This window comes from Nomascus leucogenys, chromosome 11 (assembly GCF_006542625.1).
Source record: "Nomascus leucogenys isolate Asia chromosome 11, Asia_NLE_v1, whole genome shotgun sequence".
Taxonomy (NCBI): Eukaryota; Metazoa; Chordata; class Mammalia; order Primates; family Hylobatidae; genus Nomascus; species Nomascus leucogenys.
In genome coordinates this window covers 45,189,201-45,204,268 of record NC_044391.1, presented here as the reverse complement: position 1 = coordinate 45,204,268, position 15,068 = coordinate 45,189,201, and the positions used below count along the sequence as shown (strand labels likewise).

The following is a 15,068-nucleotide window of genomic DNA, read 5'->3' as shown; positions in this document are numbered from 1 at the left end:
GGTCTAGGATATAAGTCCCAAGGGCATGGGCTCAGCAGGGCCCGTTCTCATGCTCTCTGGCCCAGGAGGAGTGATTCTCCATCTGGCAGGCCCAGCTGCAGCGCTGGGACAGGGACATGAGCAGAGGCCACAGGAGGAGAGAGGGAGGTTATGGGGGGAGCTAGGGGAAGTCCATGGTAACCCGGGGGTAGGAAAAACAGCCACACAGTGTTATTGTTACAGAACCATTAAATACAACTTATACACAAGCCGGGCGGCGTCCAGCGGGGCAGGGAGAGTGCGAGAGGGTCAGGGGTGACCAGTCCGGGCCCGGTCCTGGAGGGGGCTGAGGCTGCCGTCGTGGGAGGGGCTGGGCTGGCGGAGGCCGGGCTGCCTGTGGAGGCCTTGAAGCTTTGCCAGCAGCTCCTGGATGAAGTCCTGAGACAGGGCGGGGGAGCTGAGAACATGGGAACAGCGCGGGGGCACCCCCTGCCCCTGTCCAGCCCAGTCCCTGACCTGGGTGCCTCCTCCTGTTCTCTGATTGTGGGATGGGGGGAGTTAGGGGCGGAGGCTATAGACAGAGAGAGAAAAGTGAGCCGGGAGAAAGACAGAGATGGGGAAAGAGCAATGGGAGGGATGGAGAGAAAGAGCTAGGAAGAGAGAGAGAGATCCAAGGAGACAGACACGGAGTGGGGGAGGGGGAGAAACAGACATGTAGAGATAGAGACAGAGAGAGACATAAGGACAGAGAAAGAAACAGAGACATGTGGAGACAGGTCCCCAGAGATAGATCCAGGGCGAACAGAAACGCAATGACGTTTGTCCCTAGAGCTAGTTGGAGAAACATGAATAGTTTTCCCTTTTAAAGCAGGGAAGGAAGTGGGAGGGGTTGGGCTGCTCAGCTTCAGGGTCTGGGAGGAGGGAGGGCCCCCAGAGGTGGGGAAGGGAGTCCGGGTGGCGGAGGCAGTGTCAGGGGAGGACAGAGGGAGACCGAGCCCAAAGGCTGGTGGCCAAAGGGCAGGCACAGGAGAGGCAGAAACAGGGCAGATGGGGGAGGACAGAATGGAGCCCCCTCAGCAGATGGGGGAGAGAGGGAGAGAGACAAGAAGGACAAAAGACACCCCTGGAGACCAGAAAGAGCTGCGGAGGGCAGGTCGGGGCCAGGGGTGGGGGGGCCGGGTAGTGTTCCTCAGAGACCCTTCTGCCAGCTTCTTCCCCCTCCCCCATCAGAGTACTTGGGGCCCGAACAGGGAGAGAATGAGGGAGAGAAAACTCACCTCGACGGGTTTCCCACACGACTTCAGGAGTCCCTAAAACCCCCAACCAAAGAAAAACAAAAAACAAAAAAAACAAAACAGTAAATGACTAACACCTACTCCCCTCCAGCCCCTTTCCTTCCCCAGCAGCAAGACAAATGGAAGTCAGACTCCAGGGTGGACTGCCCACCAAGCTTCAAGAGAGGAACAGAGCCCAAGGGGCATGTGGATAGACTCAGGGCAGGGGTGAGTCACTAGATCCAGAAAGGGTGAGAGGGTCACACAGCACTTCCCTCCTCTAAAAAGGCATAAGCCATAAGCAAGGACATGGCTGCCAAACTGCCTGGGTTCGACGCCCAGCTCTGCTCCTTCTGAGCTGTGTGACGCTGGGCAAGGGATTCAACCTCTCTGGGCCTCATTTTCCTCATGGGGAAAATGGAGCTCACACTAGCGCCTGCTTCGGAGGGTTTTGTGAGGGTTAAGTGAGTGAATACGTGTAAAGCCATCACACCAGTGCCCGGCAGCTAGTGAGCGCTCAGGAAACATGTGAACTATTGCTATTATTTTTAGGGAGGTGCAAAGTAGGGGGCTGGGGGACACCTCCCCCCCACCTACCTGGATTTTCCGGCTTCTCTCCTCTTCACTCTCTAACTCCAACAATTCGTCAATGTTGATCTCATCGGGCATGTCTGCCTCCTAGGGCCAGGGAGGCAGGGGTGCTTAGGATCCCCTTCCCTCCCTCCCTCGCCTTTGTCCAGGGCTCTGCAGGAGCCCCACCGGCCCCAGGGCCCAGCTGGCGGGTTCTGGAGCATTAATGTGGCAGTCAGGGACAGCACTGCCAAGGCGGGACATCTGGGTGTTGGGGGTGGGGGTGACAGATGGGCTGAGAGAGCCCCGGGGCCCTGTACCAGCCCGATGCCTGGACCCATGGGCCCCGGCAGCCTCGGGGCTGGCACGGGTCTCTCGCCTTGGCTCTAGTTCCCACAGAGGAAAACAGGCCTAGTGGAGTCCTGGAATGTCAGATTCTGGGATTCGGGAGAGGGGCTGGCTTCTGCCCTTTCAAGGAAAAGTCTTAGCACTAGGTGCGGGGGAGGAGAGGCTGGCAGCCAGCAGCCAGCTGGGGCGGTCCCTTCCCCCAGGGGACAGGAAGGGAGGGGACGGCTTGGGCCAGCCCCCAGGGGGCCAAAATGCAGCCTGGTGAGACCGGAGGGAGGACCACCGAGGCCCCTCGAGGTGGGTGGGTGGGAGGAGTCATGGCTCAACTCAGCTGCTAAGAGCGGGGCACTGAGTATGGCCTCTACAGGCAGTGGCCCAAGCGCAGGCTGGCTCAGTACCCCTGCTGGGAACAGGACCCAGCTGTCCCCAGCTGTCGAGGGAGCAAGAGAGCCTTGGGGTTATGAATCCTTTCCTCCCCAACCCAAAGTCCGGCTGTTGGCTTCAGGCCTGGGGCTTCAGGGCTGGATGGTCCTGGTTCATGTGTGGTGAAGGGGCTTCAGCAAGGACACAGGTATGCGAGTCTCTGCCAGGGCCACAGCCTGATGCCAAGGGCCTGGGGCTGGCTGAGCTGCAGAGGGACCCGGCATCGTGCAGTGGCTTCGTATAGTGGCCTGTGGTCCTGCAGGTGTGAGGTGTGTGGCTCTGGCTTGGGTGTGGGACACATCAGCATGTGGGGCCCACCACCCAAAAATGGCCTCATAGATGCCACCTGCCACTAGCAACCAGATTGGTTCACCTGTACGGGCCCAGGTGTGAGTCTGAGAACAGAGGGACTGCATGTCACTGTGGGAGAAGGGCCGTGCCTTCCACCATTGTCGCACCATGAAGAGGAGGACTCGTGGGTCATGTGTACACTGTAGCATACAGAAGTCACAGAAGACCAGGCGCAGTGGCTCACGCCTGTAATCCTGACATTTTGGGAGGCCAACAAGAGAGAATTGCTTGAGCCTAGGAGTTCAAGATCAGCCTGGGCAACATAGCGAGGCCCCATCTCTTTTTCTTTTTTCTTTCTTTCTTTTTTTTTTTTTTTTTTTTTTTTTGAGACAGAGTCTCCTTCTGTCACCCAGGGTGGAGTGCAATGATGTGATCGTGGCTCACTGCAACCTCCGCCTCCCGGGTTCAAGTGATTCTCCTGCCTGAGCCTCCCAAGTAGCTGGGATTACAGGTGCCTGCCACCATGCCCGGCTAATTTTTGTAATTTTAGTAGAGACGGGGTTTCACCATGTTGGCCAGGCTAGTCTCAAACTCCTGACCTCAAGTGATCTGCCCACCTCGGCCTCCTAAAGTTCTGGGATTACAGGCGTGAGCCACCGTGCTCAGCCAGTGAGGCCCCACCTCTAAGGAAAAGAAAAAAGAAGTCACTGAAAGTGTGACTTCAAGCAGAAACTCAAGTGATGAAGTACCTGTGTCTGTCAATACATGTAGCTGTGGCTTAGGCTCTTGTGTGCCTGTGAGCAGCAGTGGGCTCTGTGGTTGTATGTCCACCTGTTCCTATAGCTTACAGTTTTTTTGTTTGTTTGTTTGTTTTTGAGATGGAGTTTCGCTCTTGTTGCCCAGGCTGGAGGGCAATGGCGGGATCTCAGCTCACCGCAACCTCTGCCTCCCAGGTTCAAGTGATTCTCCTGCCTCAGCCTCCCGAGTAGCTGGGATTACAGGCATGCGCCACCACACCCGGCTAATTTTGTATTTTTTAGTAGAGACGGGGTTTCTCCATGTTGGTCAGGCTGGTCTCAAACTCCTGACCTCAGGTGATCCGCCCGCCTTGGCCTCTCAAAGTGCAGGGATTACAGGCGTGAGCCACCGCGCCCGGCACTTACACAGTTTTATGTCTGGGTGTAGTTATAAATTCTGTTGGGTTTTGTTTGTTTTTGAGACACGGTCTCGCTCTGTTGCCCAGGCTGGAGTGCAGTGGTGCAATCTTGGCTCGCTGCAACCTTGGCCTCCCAGGCTCAAGCAATCCTCCCACCTCAGCCTCCTGAGAAGCTGAGATTACAAGTGCGTGCATGCCACCATGCCCAGCTAAGTTTTAAGATTTCTGGTAGAGACAGGTTTTCCCCATGTTGCCCAGGCTGGTCTTGAACTCCTGACATCAAGCAATCCTCCTGCCCCGGCCTCACAAAGCGCGTGAGCCACTGTGCTGGGCCAATTTCTGTTGTTTTATGTCTTTGAGTGGCTGTGGATCAGCGCTTGTGCTTGACGGTGGTCATAGTTTTTTCTTTAGGAGATAAGGAAGGGCCATAACTTGAGTCATTTTGTGTTCCAGTGGGGTTGTGCTGTGTCTGCCTACGGCTATGGCCCACGCCGCTGTGTCTGCGGGTGGCTGTGGCTGTAGCATATGTTGAACTGTAGGTGACCCCCCCCACCCCCGCTTGTGTCTTTGTGGGTTTGTACATGGCTGTTACTTCTGGGCTGTGTCCTTGAGTAGCTATAGCTTCCTTCACTGTGCACATCTGTGTCTGCTTTTGCTTCCTTTGCCGTGGGTCTCTGTGTGGCTGTATCTCCCCTGTCACCATGTCTATGTTTGGCTTTATGACACCCCCCTTCCCCCACTCTTTCTCCAGACGTGGCGATTTCAGCTCAACTTAGCTTCCTCCCTCCTCATATGCTAAACCCCTGGCCCTCCCCAGGCGTTTGGACGTATCTCTGGAGACCCAGGTGTTTGTGTGTCGCTCTCCGTGTGTCCACAAGCACGATGCCGTAGGGCACGGACGGCCAGGCCAATGAGTGCTCGGCCCTGGGACCCTCATCCTCTTGTGCAGACCAGGCTGGCCGTGCACCAGCGAGTGTGCACCGAGACCCCAAGGGCTTGGGGTCTCCGCGCCCGGGCTCTATCTGTCCCCGACCACCCCCGAGCCCTCCCCGGGCTCACCATGCCGCGGTACAGCTCCTCTAGGCGCCCGTCGATCCACTTCTCCACGTCCAGCCGCCGCTGCAGCTCCCGCCGGTCATACTTGACGGTAACGCGCGCGTGCCGCTTCTGCAGCCCCCCGGGACTGCCTCCTGGCCCGCGGGCCCGCGATGGAGACTGCAGCTTGCTCAGCACGCGCTTGCCCAGCCGCTGAGCTGCCATCGCGCTGCTGGACCCAGCCTGGCCCGGTGCTGTGCGCCTTCGCCTCGCGCCCCGGGTGCTTCTTACGGGCCGGGGCGGGGCTAGCTGGGGGCGGGGGCTCGGGCTCGTCGGGAGGTCTGCCCCGCCCCGGCCACCCGGGCCTCAGTTTCCCCATCTGCAGTGCGACAGTAGGCCGCTGCGTCGGCTTGAGGCACGCAGTCGCTCGGGGTTCAGGTATGCGCGGGGACCCAGAGCCCCGGGCGGGTCCCTGCGTCGGGGGCTCCCGGGCCGGGATCCCGTGGGGCGGGGGCCCGGGACAGACACACGGGACCCGGCCTGTCTGCGCCCTCTGGCGGTGACGGGGGGGATGGTGCGGGAGCGCCTGCGCCGCCGTCGCTGTAGGAGGTCGAGCGGTCACTTGTTCCTTCGTTCATTCATTCACTCATCCATCCATTTTTGTTGTTGTTGTTGTTGTTGTTGTTGAGCCGGAGTCTCGCTCTGTCGCCCGGGCTGGAGTGCAGTGGCACGATCTCGGCTCACTGCAAGCTCCGCCTCCTGGATTCACGCCATTCTCCTGCCTCAGCCTCTCCGAGTAGCTGGGACTACAGGCGCCCGCCACCACGCCCGGCTAATTTTTTGTATTTTTAGTAGAGACGGGGTTTCACCGTGGTCTCGATCTCCTGACCTCGTGATCCGCCCGCCTCGGCCTCCCAAAGTGCTGCGATTACAAGCGTGAGCCACCGCGCCCAGCCCCATTTGTTTGTTCACTCATTCCGTTCAACTAATTTTTTTTTGAGTCGGTGTCTCTCTGTCGCCCAGGCTGGAGTGCAATGGCGCGATCTCGGCTCACCGCAATGTCCACCTCCCAGGTTCAAGCGATTCTCCTGCCTCAGCCTCCGAAGTAGCTGGGTTTACAGGGATGCACCACAACACCCGGCTAATTTTTGTATTTTTAGTAGAGACGGGGTTTCGCCATGTTGCCCAGGCTGGTCTCGAACTCCTGACCTCTAGTGATCTGCCTGCCTCCGCCTCCCAAAGTGCTGGGATTACAGGCGTGAGCCACCGCCCCTGGCCCCATTCAACGAATATCTATTAAGTATCCACTCTATACCAGACACTGCTTTACCCTCCAGGGATAGAGCAGGGAACAAAACAAGCCCAGTCCCACGCATTTGACAGTTGTAGCCGGGACACACGAGAAACACAGTAAGTACGGTATTATACAGCTTATTATCATATAAGTGCTTTGTGGAAATATAAAGCAGAAAAGGAGAAATGGAGTGAGGGTAGGGTTGCAACTTTAGCGAGGGTGGCCAGGGAAGTCCCTTACTTCAAAACAGTCTTCCCACTTCTAATTATAAGCAGCAAGAATTATACTTTAAAATTTAAATGTGGCTGACGCAGTGGCTCATCCCTGTAATCCCAGAACTTTGGGAGGCCAAGGCAGGTGGATCACGAGGTCAGGAGTTCAAGACCAGCCTGGCCAACATGGTGAAACCCTGTCTCTACTAAAAATACAAAAATTAGCTGGACATGGTGGCACATGCCTGTAATCCCAGCTACTCGGGAGGCTGAGGCAGGAGAATCGCTTGAACCCGGGAGGCGGAGGTTGCGGTGAGCCAAGATAGCGCCATTGCACTCCAGCCTGGGCAACAAGAGCAAGACTCTCTCTCAAAATAAATAAATAAATAAAATAATAATAAATAATTTTTTTTTTTTAAAAGGCCAGGCACAGTGGCTCATGCCTGTAATCCCAGCACTTTGAGAGGCCAAGGTGGGCAGATCATGAGGTCTGGAATTCGAGACCAGCCAGGTCAACATGGTGAAACCCCATCTCTACTAAAAATACAAAAAAAAAAAAAAAAAAAATTAGCCAGGCGTGGTGGTGTGCACCTGTAATTGCAGCTACTGGGGACGCTGAGGCAGGAAAATTGCTTGAACCCAGGAGGCAGAGGTTGTGGTGAGCCAAGATCGCACCACTGCACTCCAGCCTGGGTGACAGAGCAAGACTCCATCTCAAAAAAAAAAAAAAAAAAAATTGTAGAGACATGGTCTCCCTATGTTGCCTAGGCTGTTCTCCAATTCCTGGGCTCAAGTGATCCTCCCACCTTGGCCTCCCAAGATGCTGGGATTATAGGCATGAGCCACCTCACCCCACCAACCAGCCATAATGTAAAACTTTTGAGTTTCAAAGAACATCATCAAGAAAGTGAAGAGACAACCCATAGAATGGGAGAAAAAAAATTGCAATCATGTCACTCATAAGGTGCTGGGATGAGCCACCACACCTGGCCGAACCGTATACTTTATTTTTTTTTTTTTATTTTTTATTTTTGAGACGGAGTCTCGCTCTGTCACCCAGGTTGGAGTGCAGTGGCGCGAACTCGGCTCACTGCAAGCTCCGCCTCCCGGGTTCCCGCCATTCTCCTGCCTCAGCCTCTCCGAGTAGCTGGGACTACAGGCGCCCGCCACCACGCCCGGCTAATTTTTTTTTTTTTGTATTTTTAGTAGAGACGGAGTTTCACCGTGGTCTCGATCTCCTGACCTCGTGATCTGCCCGCCTCGGCCTCCCAAAGTGCTGGGATTACAAGCGTGAGCCACCGCACCCGGCCCCGAACCGTATACTTTAAAAAGTGAGTTGGGCCAGGCACGGTGACTCACGCCTGTAATCCAGCACTTTGGGAAGGCAAGGCGGGTGGATCACCGGAGGTCAAGAGTTAGAGACCAGCCTGGCCAACATGGTGAAACCCCGTCTCCACTAAAAATACAAAAATTAGCTGGGCATGGGGGCACATGCCTGTAATCCCAGCTACTCAGGAGGCTGAGGCAGGAGAATCGCTTGAACCTGGGAAGGGGATGTTGCAGTGAGCTGAGATCGCACCATCGCACTCCATCCTGGGCAACAAGAGTGAAACTCCATCTCTAAATAAATAAATAAATAAGGGTGAGTTGTATGGTATGTGAGTTATATCTCAATAAGGCTGTTTTTTTGTTTTTGTTTTTGTTTTTGTTTTGGGGCAGAGTCTCGCTCTGTCTGCCAGGCTGGAGTGCAGTGGCACGATCTCAGCTCACTGCAACCTCTGCCTCCCCGCTCAAGCAATTCTCCTGCTTCAGCCTGCCGAGTAGCTGGGATTACAGGGGTGTGCCACCACGCCTGGCTAATTTTTGTATTTTTAATAGAGACGGGGTTTCACCACGGGCTGTTCTTGAACTCCTGACCTCAGGTAATCCACCCGCCTCGGCCTCCCAAAGTGCTGGGATTACAGGCGTGAGCCACCGTGCCCGGCATCAATAAACCTGTTTTATTTCAAAATTAAAAACAGGCCAGGCGCCATGGCTCATGTCTGTAATCCCAGCACTTCGGGAGGCTGAGGTGAGTGGATCATCTGAGGTCAGGAGTTTGAGACCAGCCTGACCAACATGGCGAACCCCTGTCTCTATTAAAAATGCAAAAAAATTAGCCAAGCATGGTGGTGCACCCCTGTAATCCCAGCTACTCGGGAGGCTGAGGTTGGAGAATTGCTTGAACCTGGGAGGCGGAGGCTGCAGTGAGCTGAGATCGCGCCATCACACTCCAGCCTGGGCGACAAAGCAAGACCCCATCTCTGAAAAAACAAAAATAAAAAACAACTATCGGCCGGGCGCGGTGGCTCACGCTTGTAATCCCAGCACTTTGGGAGGCCGAGGTGGGCGGATCACGAGGTCAGCAGATCGAGACCACGGTGAAACCCCGTCTCTACTAAAAATACAAAAAATTAGCCGGGCGTGGTGGCGGGCGCCTGTAGTCCCAGCTACTCGGAGAGGCTGAGGCAGGAGAATGGCGTGAACCTGGGAGGCAGAGCTTGCAGTGAGCCGAGATCGCGCCACTGCACTCCAGCCTGGGTGACAGAGCGAGACTCTGTCTCAAAAAAAAAAAAAAAAAAAAAACAACTATCCATAGCTCCCCATGGCCTTCAGTCTAAAGGCCAAACTCCTTCGTTTACCAGTCCCAGCTCTGCTAGGGACAGTCCCGTTTCAGCACCTTTCACTTGCAGTTCCCTCTGCCAGGAAGGTTCTTCCCTAGAATATCAGCAGGGCTCACTCCTTCACCTCCCTCCAATGTCACTGTTCAGTGAGGTCTTCCCTGGCCACGCTATTTCACACTGCAACTCTCGTGCCCCTCACCCAGCTCTGTTTGATACATAACACTTACCACTTTCTAACATTTGAGAGAGATATATATATACATTCTTTTTTTGAGATGGAGTCTTGCTCTGTCGCCCCAGGCTGGAGTACAGTATTGTGATCTCGGCTCACTGCAACCTCTGCCTCCCGGGTTCAAGAGAGTCCCCTGCTTCAGCCTCCTGAGTAGCTGGGACTACAGTTGTACACCACTGTGTCTGCTTACTTTTTATATTTTCAGTAGAGATGGGGTTTTACCATGTTGGTCAGGCTGGTCTCGAACTCCTGACCTCAGATGATCTGCCCGTCTTGGCCTCCCAAAGTGCTGGAATTACAGGCATGAGACACCGTGCCTGGCCTCTAACATTATATATAATGTACTCATTTAATATATTGTCCATGCCAGGCACGGTGGCTCACGCCTGTAATCTCAGCACTATAGGAGGCTGAGGCAGGAGGAGCAATTACATCCAGGAGTTCAAGATCAGCTTGGGCAACATAGTGAGACCCTGTCTCTACAAAAAAAAAAAAAAAAAAAAAAAAGCCAGGTGCAATGGTACGTGCTTGTAGTCCCAGTTACTCTGGAGGCTGAGTTGGGAGAATCACTTGAGTCCAGGAGATGGAGGACGCAGTGAACCGTGATGGCACCACTGCACTCCAGCCTGGGTGATGGAGTGAGACCCTGTCTCAAAAAGAAAAATGTCATATTTTCTGTTCTGTGCAGTGACAGAAAAAAAAAATATTGTCTGTTTCCCAACTAGTAGCATACTAAAGGCAGTGGGACAGGACTGGTCCACTTTGGGTACAAGCAAAAAGAGGGTGCACTGTCTGTAGAGAATTTAAAAATACGGCCGGGCGCGGTGGCTCAAGCCTGTAATCCCAGCACTTTGGGAGGCCGAGGCGGGCGGATCACGAGGTCAGGAGATCGAGACCATCCTGGCTAACAGGGTGAAACCCCGTCTCTACTAAAAATACAAAAAATTAGCCGGGCGTGTTGGCGGGCGCCTGTAGTCCCAGCTACTCGGGAGGCTGAGGCAGGAGAATGGCGTGAACCCCGGGAGGCGGAGCTTGCAGTGAGCCGAGATTGCGCCACTGCACTCCAGCCTGGGGGACAGAGCAAGACTCCGTCTCAAAAAAAAAAAAAAAAAAAAAAAAAGAAAGAGAATTTAAAAATAAAAAGCTGGCTGGGCGCGGTGGCTCACACCTGTAATCCCAGCACTTTGGGAGGCCGAGGTGGGCGGATCACCTGAGGTCAGGAGTTAGAGATCAACCTGGCCAACATGGTGAAACCCCATCTCCATAAAAATACAAAAATTAGCCGGGTGTGGTGGTACACGCCTGTAATCCCAGCTACTTGGGAGACTGAGGCAGGAGAATCGCTTGAACCCGGGAGATGGAGGTTGCGGTGAGCCAAGATCGTGCCATTGCACTGCAGCCTGGGCAACAAACAGAGTTGAGACTCCATTAAAAAAAAAAAAAAACTGACCAAAAGTTGGTCTAATTTTTATTTTACTTTGCACTCGCATTTCTAAACAGTGTCAATGATAAAACAGTCCTCCCCAGGGAAGAAACAGAAACAAAAACCTTCTGGTGGTCTGCTTTCTAAACAATTGATGCAATATAAAAAAGAGGGGCCGGGCGCGGTGGCTCACGCTTGTAATCCTAGCACTTTGGGAGGCCGAGGCGGGCGGATCACGAGGTCAGGAGATCGAGACCACGGTGAAACCCCGTCTCTACTAAAAATACAAAAAATTAGCCGGGCGTGGTGGCGGGCGCCTGTAGTCCCAGCTACTCGGGAGACTGAGGCAGGAGAATGGCGTGAACCCGGGAAGCGGAGCTTGCAGTGAGCCGAGATTGCGCCACTGCACTCCAGCCTGGGCGACAGAGCAAGACTCGGTCTCAAAAAAAAAAAAAAAAAAAAGGGGGGAAAAAAAAAACAATTGATGCAATTACTGTCAAGTTTTTTGTTTTGTTTTGTTTTTGTTTCATTTTTTGAGACGGAGTTTTGCTCTTGTTGTCCAGGCTGGAGTACAATGGCGCTATCTCAGCTCACTGCAACCTCCACCTCCCAGGTTCAAGCGATTCTCCTGCCTCAGCCTCCCGAGTAGCGTGGATTACAGGCATCCGCCACCACGCCAGACTAATTTTGTATTTTTAGTAGAGACAGGATTTCTCCATGTTGGTCAGGCTGGTCTTGAACTCCCGACCTCAGGTGATCCACCCGCCTCGGCCTCCCAAAGTGCTAGGATTACAGGGGTGAGCCACCACGCCTGGCCTACCGTCAAGTTTTTTGTTTTTTTTTTAAGACAGAGTCTTGCTCTGTCACCTAGGCTGGAGGGCAGTGGCGCAGTCTCGGCTCACTGCAACCTCCGCCTCCCGGGTTCAAGCTATTCTCCTGCCTCAGCCTCCCGAGTAGCTGGGACTACAGGAGCCTGCCACCACACCCGGCTAATTTTTTTTGTATTTTTAGTAGAGACGGGGTTTCACCATCTTACAGGATGGTCTCGACCTCCTGACCTCGTGATCCACCCGCCTCAGGCTCCCAAAGTGCTGGGATTACAGGCGTGAGCCACCGCACCCGGCCCACGCCCGGCTAATCTTTTGTATTTTTTTTTTAGTAGAGACTGGGTTTCACCGTGTTAGCCCACACGGGTGTTAGCCCAGATGGTCTCCATCTGCTGACCTCGTGATCCGCCTGCCTTGGCCTTCCAAAGTGCTGGGATTACATGGGATTACAGGCATAAACCATCGCGCCCAGCCCTTTTTTTTTCTTTTCTTTCTTTCTTTTTTTTTTTTTGAGACTAAGTCTCACACTATCGCCTGGGCTGGTGTGCAGTGGGGCGATCTCAGCTTGCTGCAGCCTCCACCTCCCGGGTTCAAGCGATTCTCCTGCCTCAGCCTCCTGAGGGGCTGGGACTACAGGCACGCGCGCTACCACGCCCGGCTAATTTTTGTATTTTTAGTAGAGACAGGGTTTCACTATGTTGGCCAGGCTGGTCTCGAACTCCTGACTTCGTGAACCACCCACCTCGGCCTCCCAAAGTGCTGGGATTACAGGCATGAGCCACCGCGCCCAACCCCTTTTTTTTTTTTTTTTTTTTTGAGAACGAGTCTCGTGCTGTTGCTCAGGCTGGAGTGCAGTGGCACAATATTGGCTCACTGCAAACTCCGCCTCCCGGGTTCAAGCGATTCTCCTGCCTCAGCCTCCCAAGTAGCTGGGACTACATGCTCCCGCCACCACATCTGGCTAATCTTTTTTATTTTTTTTTTAGTAGAGACGGGTTTTCACTGTGTTAGCCAGGATGGTCTCGATCCACTGACCTTGTGATCAGCCCGCCTTGGCCTCCCAAAGTGCTGGGATTACAGGCATGAGCCACTGCGCCTGGCCCTCCTTTTGAGTTTTTGTGTTTAAAGTTCCAAACTGGACAGACGCCGTGGCTCACGCCTGTAATCCCAACACTTTGGGAGGTCAAGGTGGGTGGATCATGAGGTCAGAAGTTCGAGACCAGCCTGGCTAACATGGTGAAACTCCATCTCTACAAAAAACACAAAAATTAGCTGGGCATGGTGGTGGGTGCCTGTAATCCCAGCTACTCAGGAGGCTGAGGCAGGAGAATCGCTTGAACCCGGGAGGTGGAGGTTGCAGTGAGCTGAGATCGCGGCACTGCACTCCAGCCTGGGCAACAAGCGCAACTCTGTCTCAAAATAAAATAAAATAAAATAAAATAAAATAAAATAAAATAAAGAAAGAAGAGGCCTATGCCTTCTTCCAAGCCCCGACAGCTCAGCACATACTTCTCTGTTTTCATGCTCAAGCCTGGCTTTAGTGGGCCTGAGTGGCAGGGGGCGATTCAAGTGCTGGGGGAGACCTTTGGCCTCACATTCAGACTCCACCTTGAGTCCCATGACCTCACTGCAAGGTTAGACTTCCATTGTTTAAGGTAAACACCATTTCGATAACTCAGTTAGGACTCTTCGACTCTTCATGTATTATTATGCTAGGAGGAAGGCTGAAGAGTGGGAGTGGCCCTTGCTTCTGAACACACTGTTCTCTTTCCTGCCTGAAGACCTCTGCATTTGCCGTTCCTGATGCTTGGAATGTTTGTCCCTTGGCCCTTATCATCCTTCAGAGTTCATTATCAAAGCCACCCCTCACAGAGCCCTTCCTCCGCCACCCCATTCAAAAGATCTCTTGTTATTTTCCATCCCAGCCCCCGATTCATTTTCTTTCTTTCTTTTTTTTTTTTTTTTTGAGGCAGAGTCTCGTTCTGTTGCCTAGGCTGGAGTGCAGTGGTGCAATCTCAGCTCACTGCAAGCTCCGCCTCCCGGGTTCACGCCATTCTCCTGCCTCAGCCTCCGGAGTAGCTGGGACCACAGGTGCCTGCCACCAGGCCTGGCTAATTTTTTGTATTTTTAGTAGAGACGGGGTTTCACCGCATTAGCCAGGATGGCCTCGATCTCCTGACCTCGTGATCCGCCCGCCTCGGCCTCCCAAAGTGCTGGGATTACAGGCGTGAGCCACCGCGCCCGGCCTCATTTTCTGTATAGCACTGTCAAAGTGTTTTCAGGCCAGGTGTGGTGGTTCACGCCTGTAATACAACACTTTTGGAAGGATGAGACAGGAGGATCCCTTGAAGCCAGGAGTTTGAGACCAGCCTAGGCAACACAGCAAGACCCCTGTCTCCACAAACAATTTAAAAATTAGCTGGATGTGGTGGCTCACATCTGTAGTCCCAGCTACTTGGGAGGCTGAGGTGGGAGGATCCCTTGAGCCCAGGAGGTCAAGGCTGCAGTGAGCCAAGATCACACCATTGCACTCCAGCCTGGGCAACAAGAGCAAAAACTCCATTTCAAAAAAATAAATAAATAAATAAATAATCTAAAAAAGTGTTTTCAATAATAATGCATTTATTTTGATTACCTTGTTGGCTGTCCTCTACTCGTGTGCCTGCCCCACTCCATTCCCCTTTCTAGAGTCAGTTCACGTAACTCCTCTTCCAGGAAGCCCTCTTTTTTTTTTTTTTTTTTTTTTTGAGACGGAGTTTTGCTCTTGTTGCCCAGGCTGGAGTGCAATGGCACGATCTCGGCTCACCACAACCTCCGCCTCCTGGGTTCAAGTGATTCTCCTGCCTCAGCCCCCCGAGAAGCTGGGATTACAGGCACGCACCACCACGCCCGGCTAATTTTGTATTTTTAGTAGAGATGAGGTTTCTCCATGTTAGTCAGGCTGGTCTCGAACTCCCAACCTCAGGTGATCCGCCCACCTCGGCCTCCCGAAGTGCTGGGATTACAGGCGTGAGCCACTGCGCCCGGCCCAGGAAGCCCTCTTTGACTCCCAGGCTTGGTCAGGTGTCTTCTCTGGGTTTCCCCAGGGGCTTCCTTCCTCTCAATTCTGATGCTGCCTGTGCTAAGTATTTGTCTCCATATCTGTCCTGAGAACCTTGGAGCCAGGGCCCGGGGCTGTTTTTGCATGGGCCTATCACCTCCTCCAGGAAGCCCTCCCTGGCCCTCTCTCAGGCTGGATGGGAAAGCTATCTAGGATCCCATCATGCCCAGGTTTTCTAGCGATCCAGCCTCTGATCCCTCAGCTTGGCCTTCCCCATCACAGCTTTCATCACTTTGTGCTA

General features: G+C 53.7%; 1 protein-coding gene across 1 annotated transcript; it reads right to left on the bottom strand.

Moving 5' to 3' along the window:
* Window positions 1-210: 210 nt before the first annotated feature.
* On the bottom strand, window positions 211-5,583 carry PPP1R14A (protein phosphatase 1 regulatory inhibitor subunit 14A). The gene is made up of 4 exons (XM_003252673.3): window positions 5,101-5,583; window positions 1,851-1,931; window positions 1,257-1,289; window positions 211-417 (listed from the first exon to the last, which is right to left on the bottom strand). Exons 1-4 carry the CDS (start codon window positions 5,299-5,301, stop codon window positions 289-291), a joined length of 444 nt encoding a protein of 147 aa, XP_003252721.1. The 5' UTR covers window positions 5,302-5,583; the 3' UTR covers window positions 211-288.
* Between the last annotated feature and the right edge of the window lie 9,485 nt (window positions 5,584-15,068).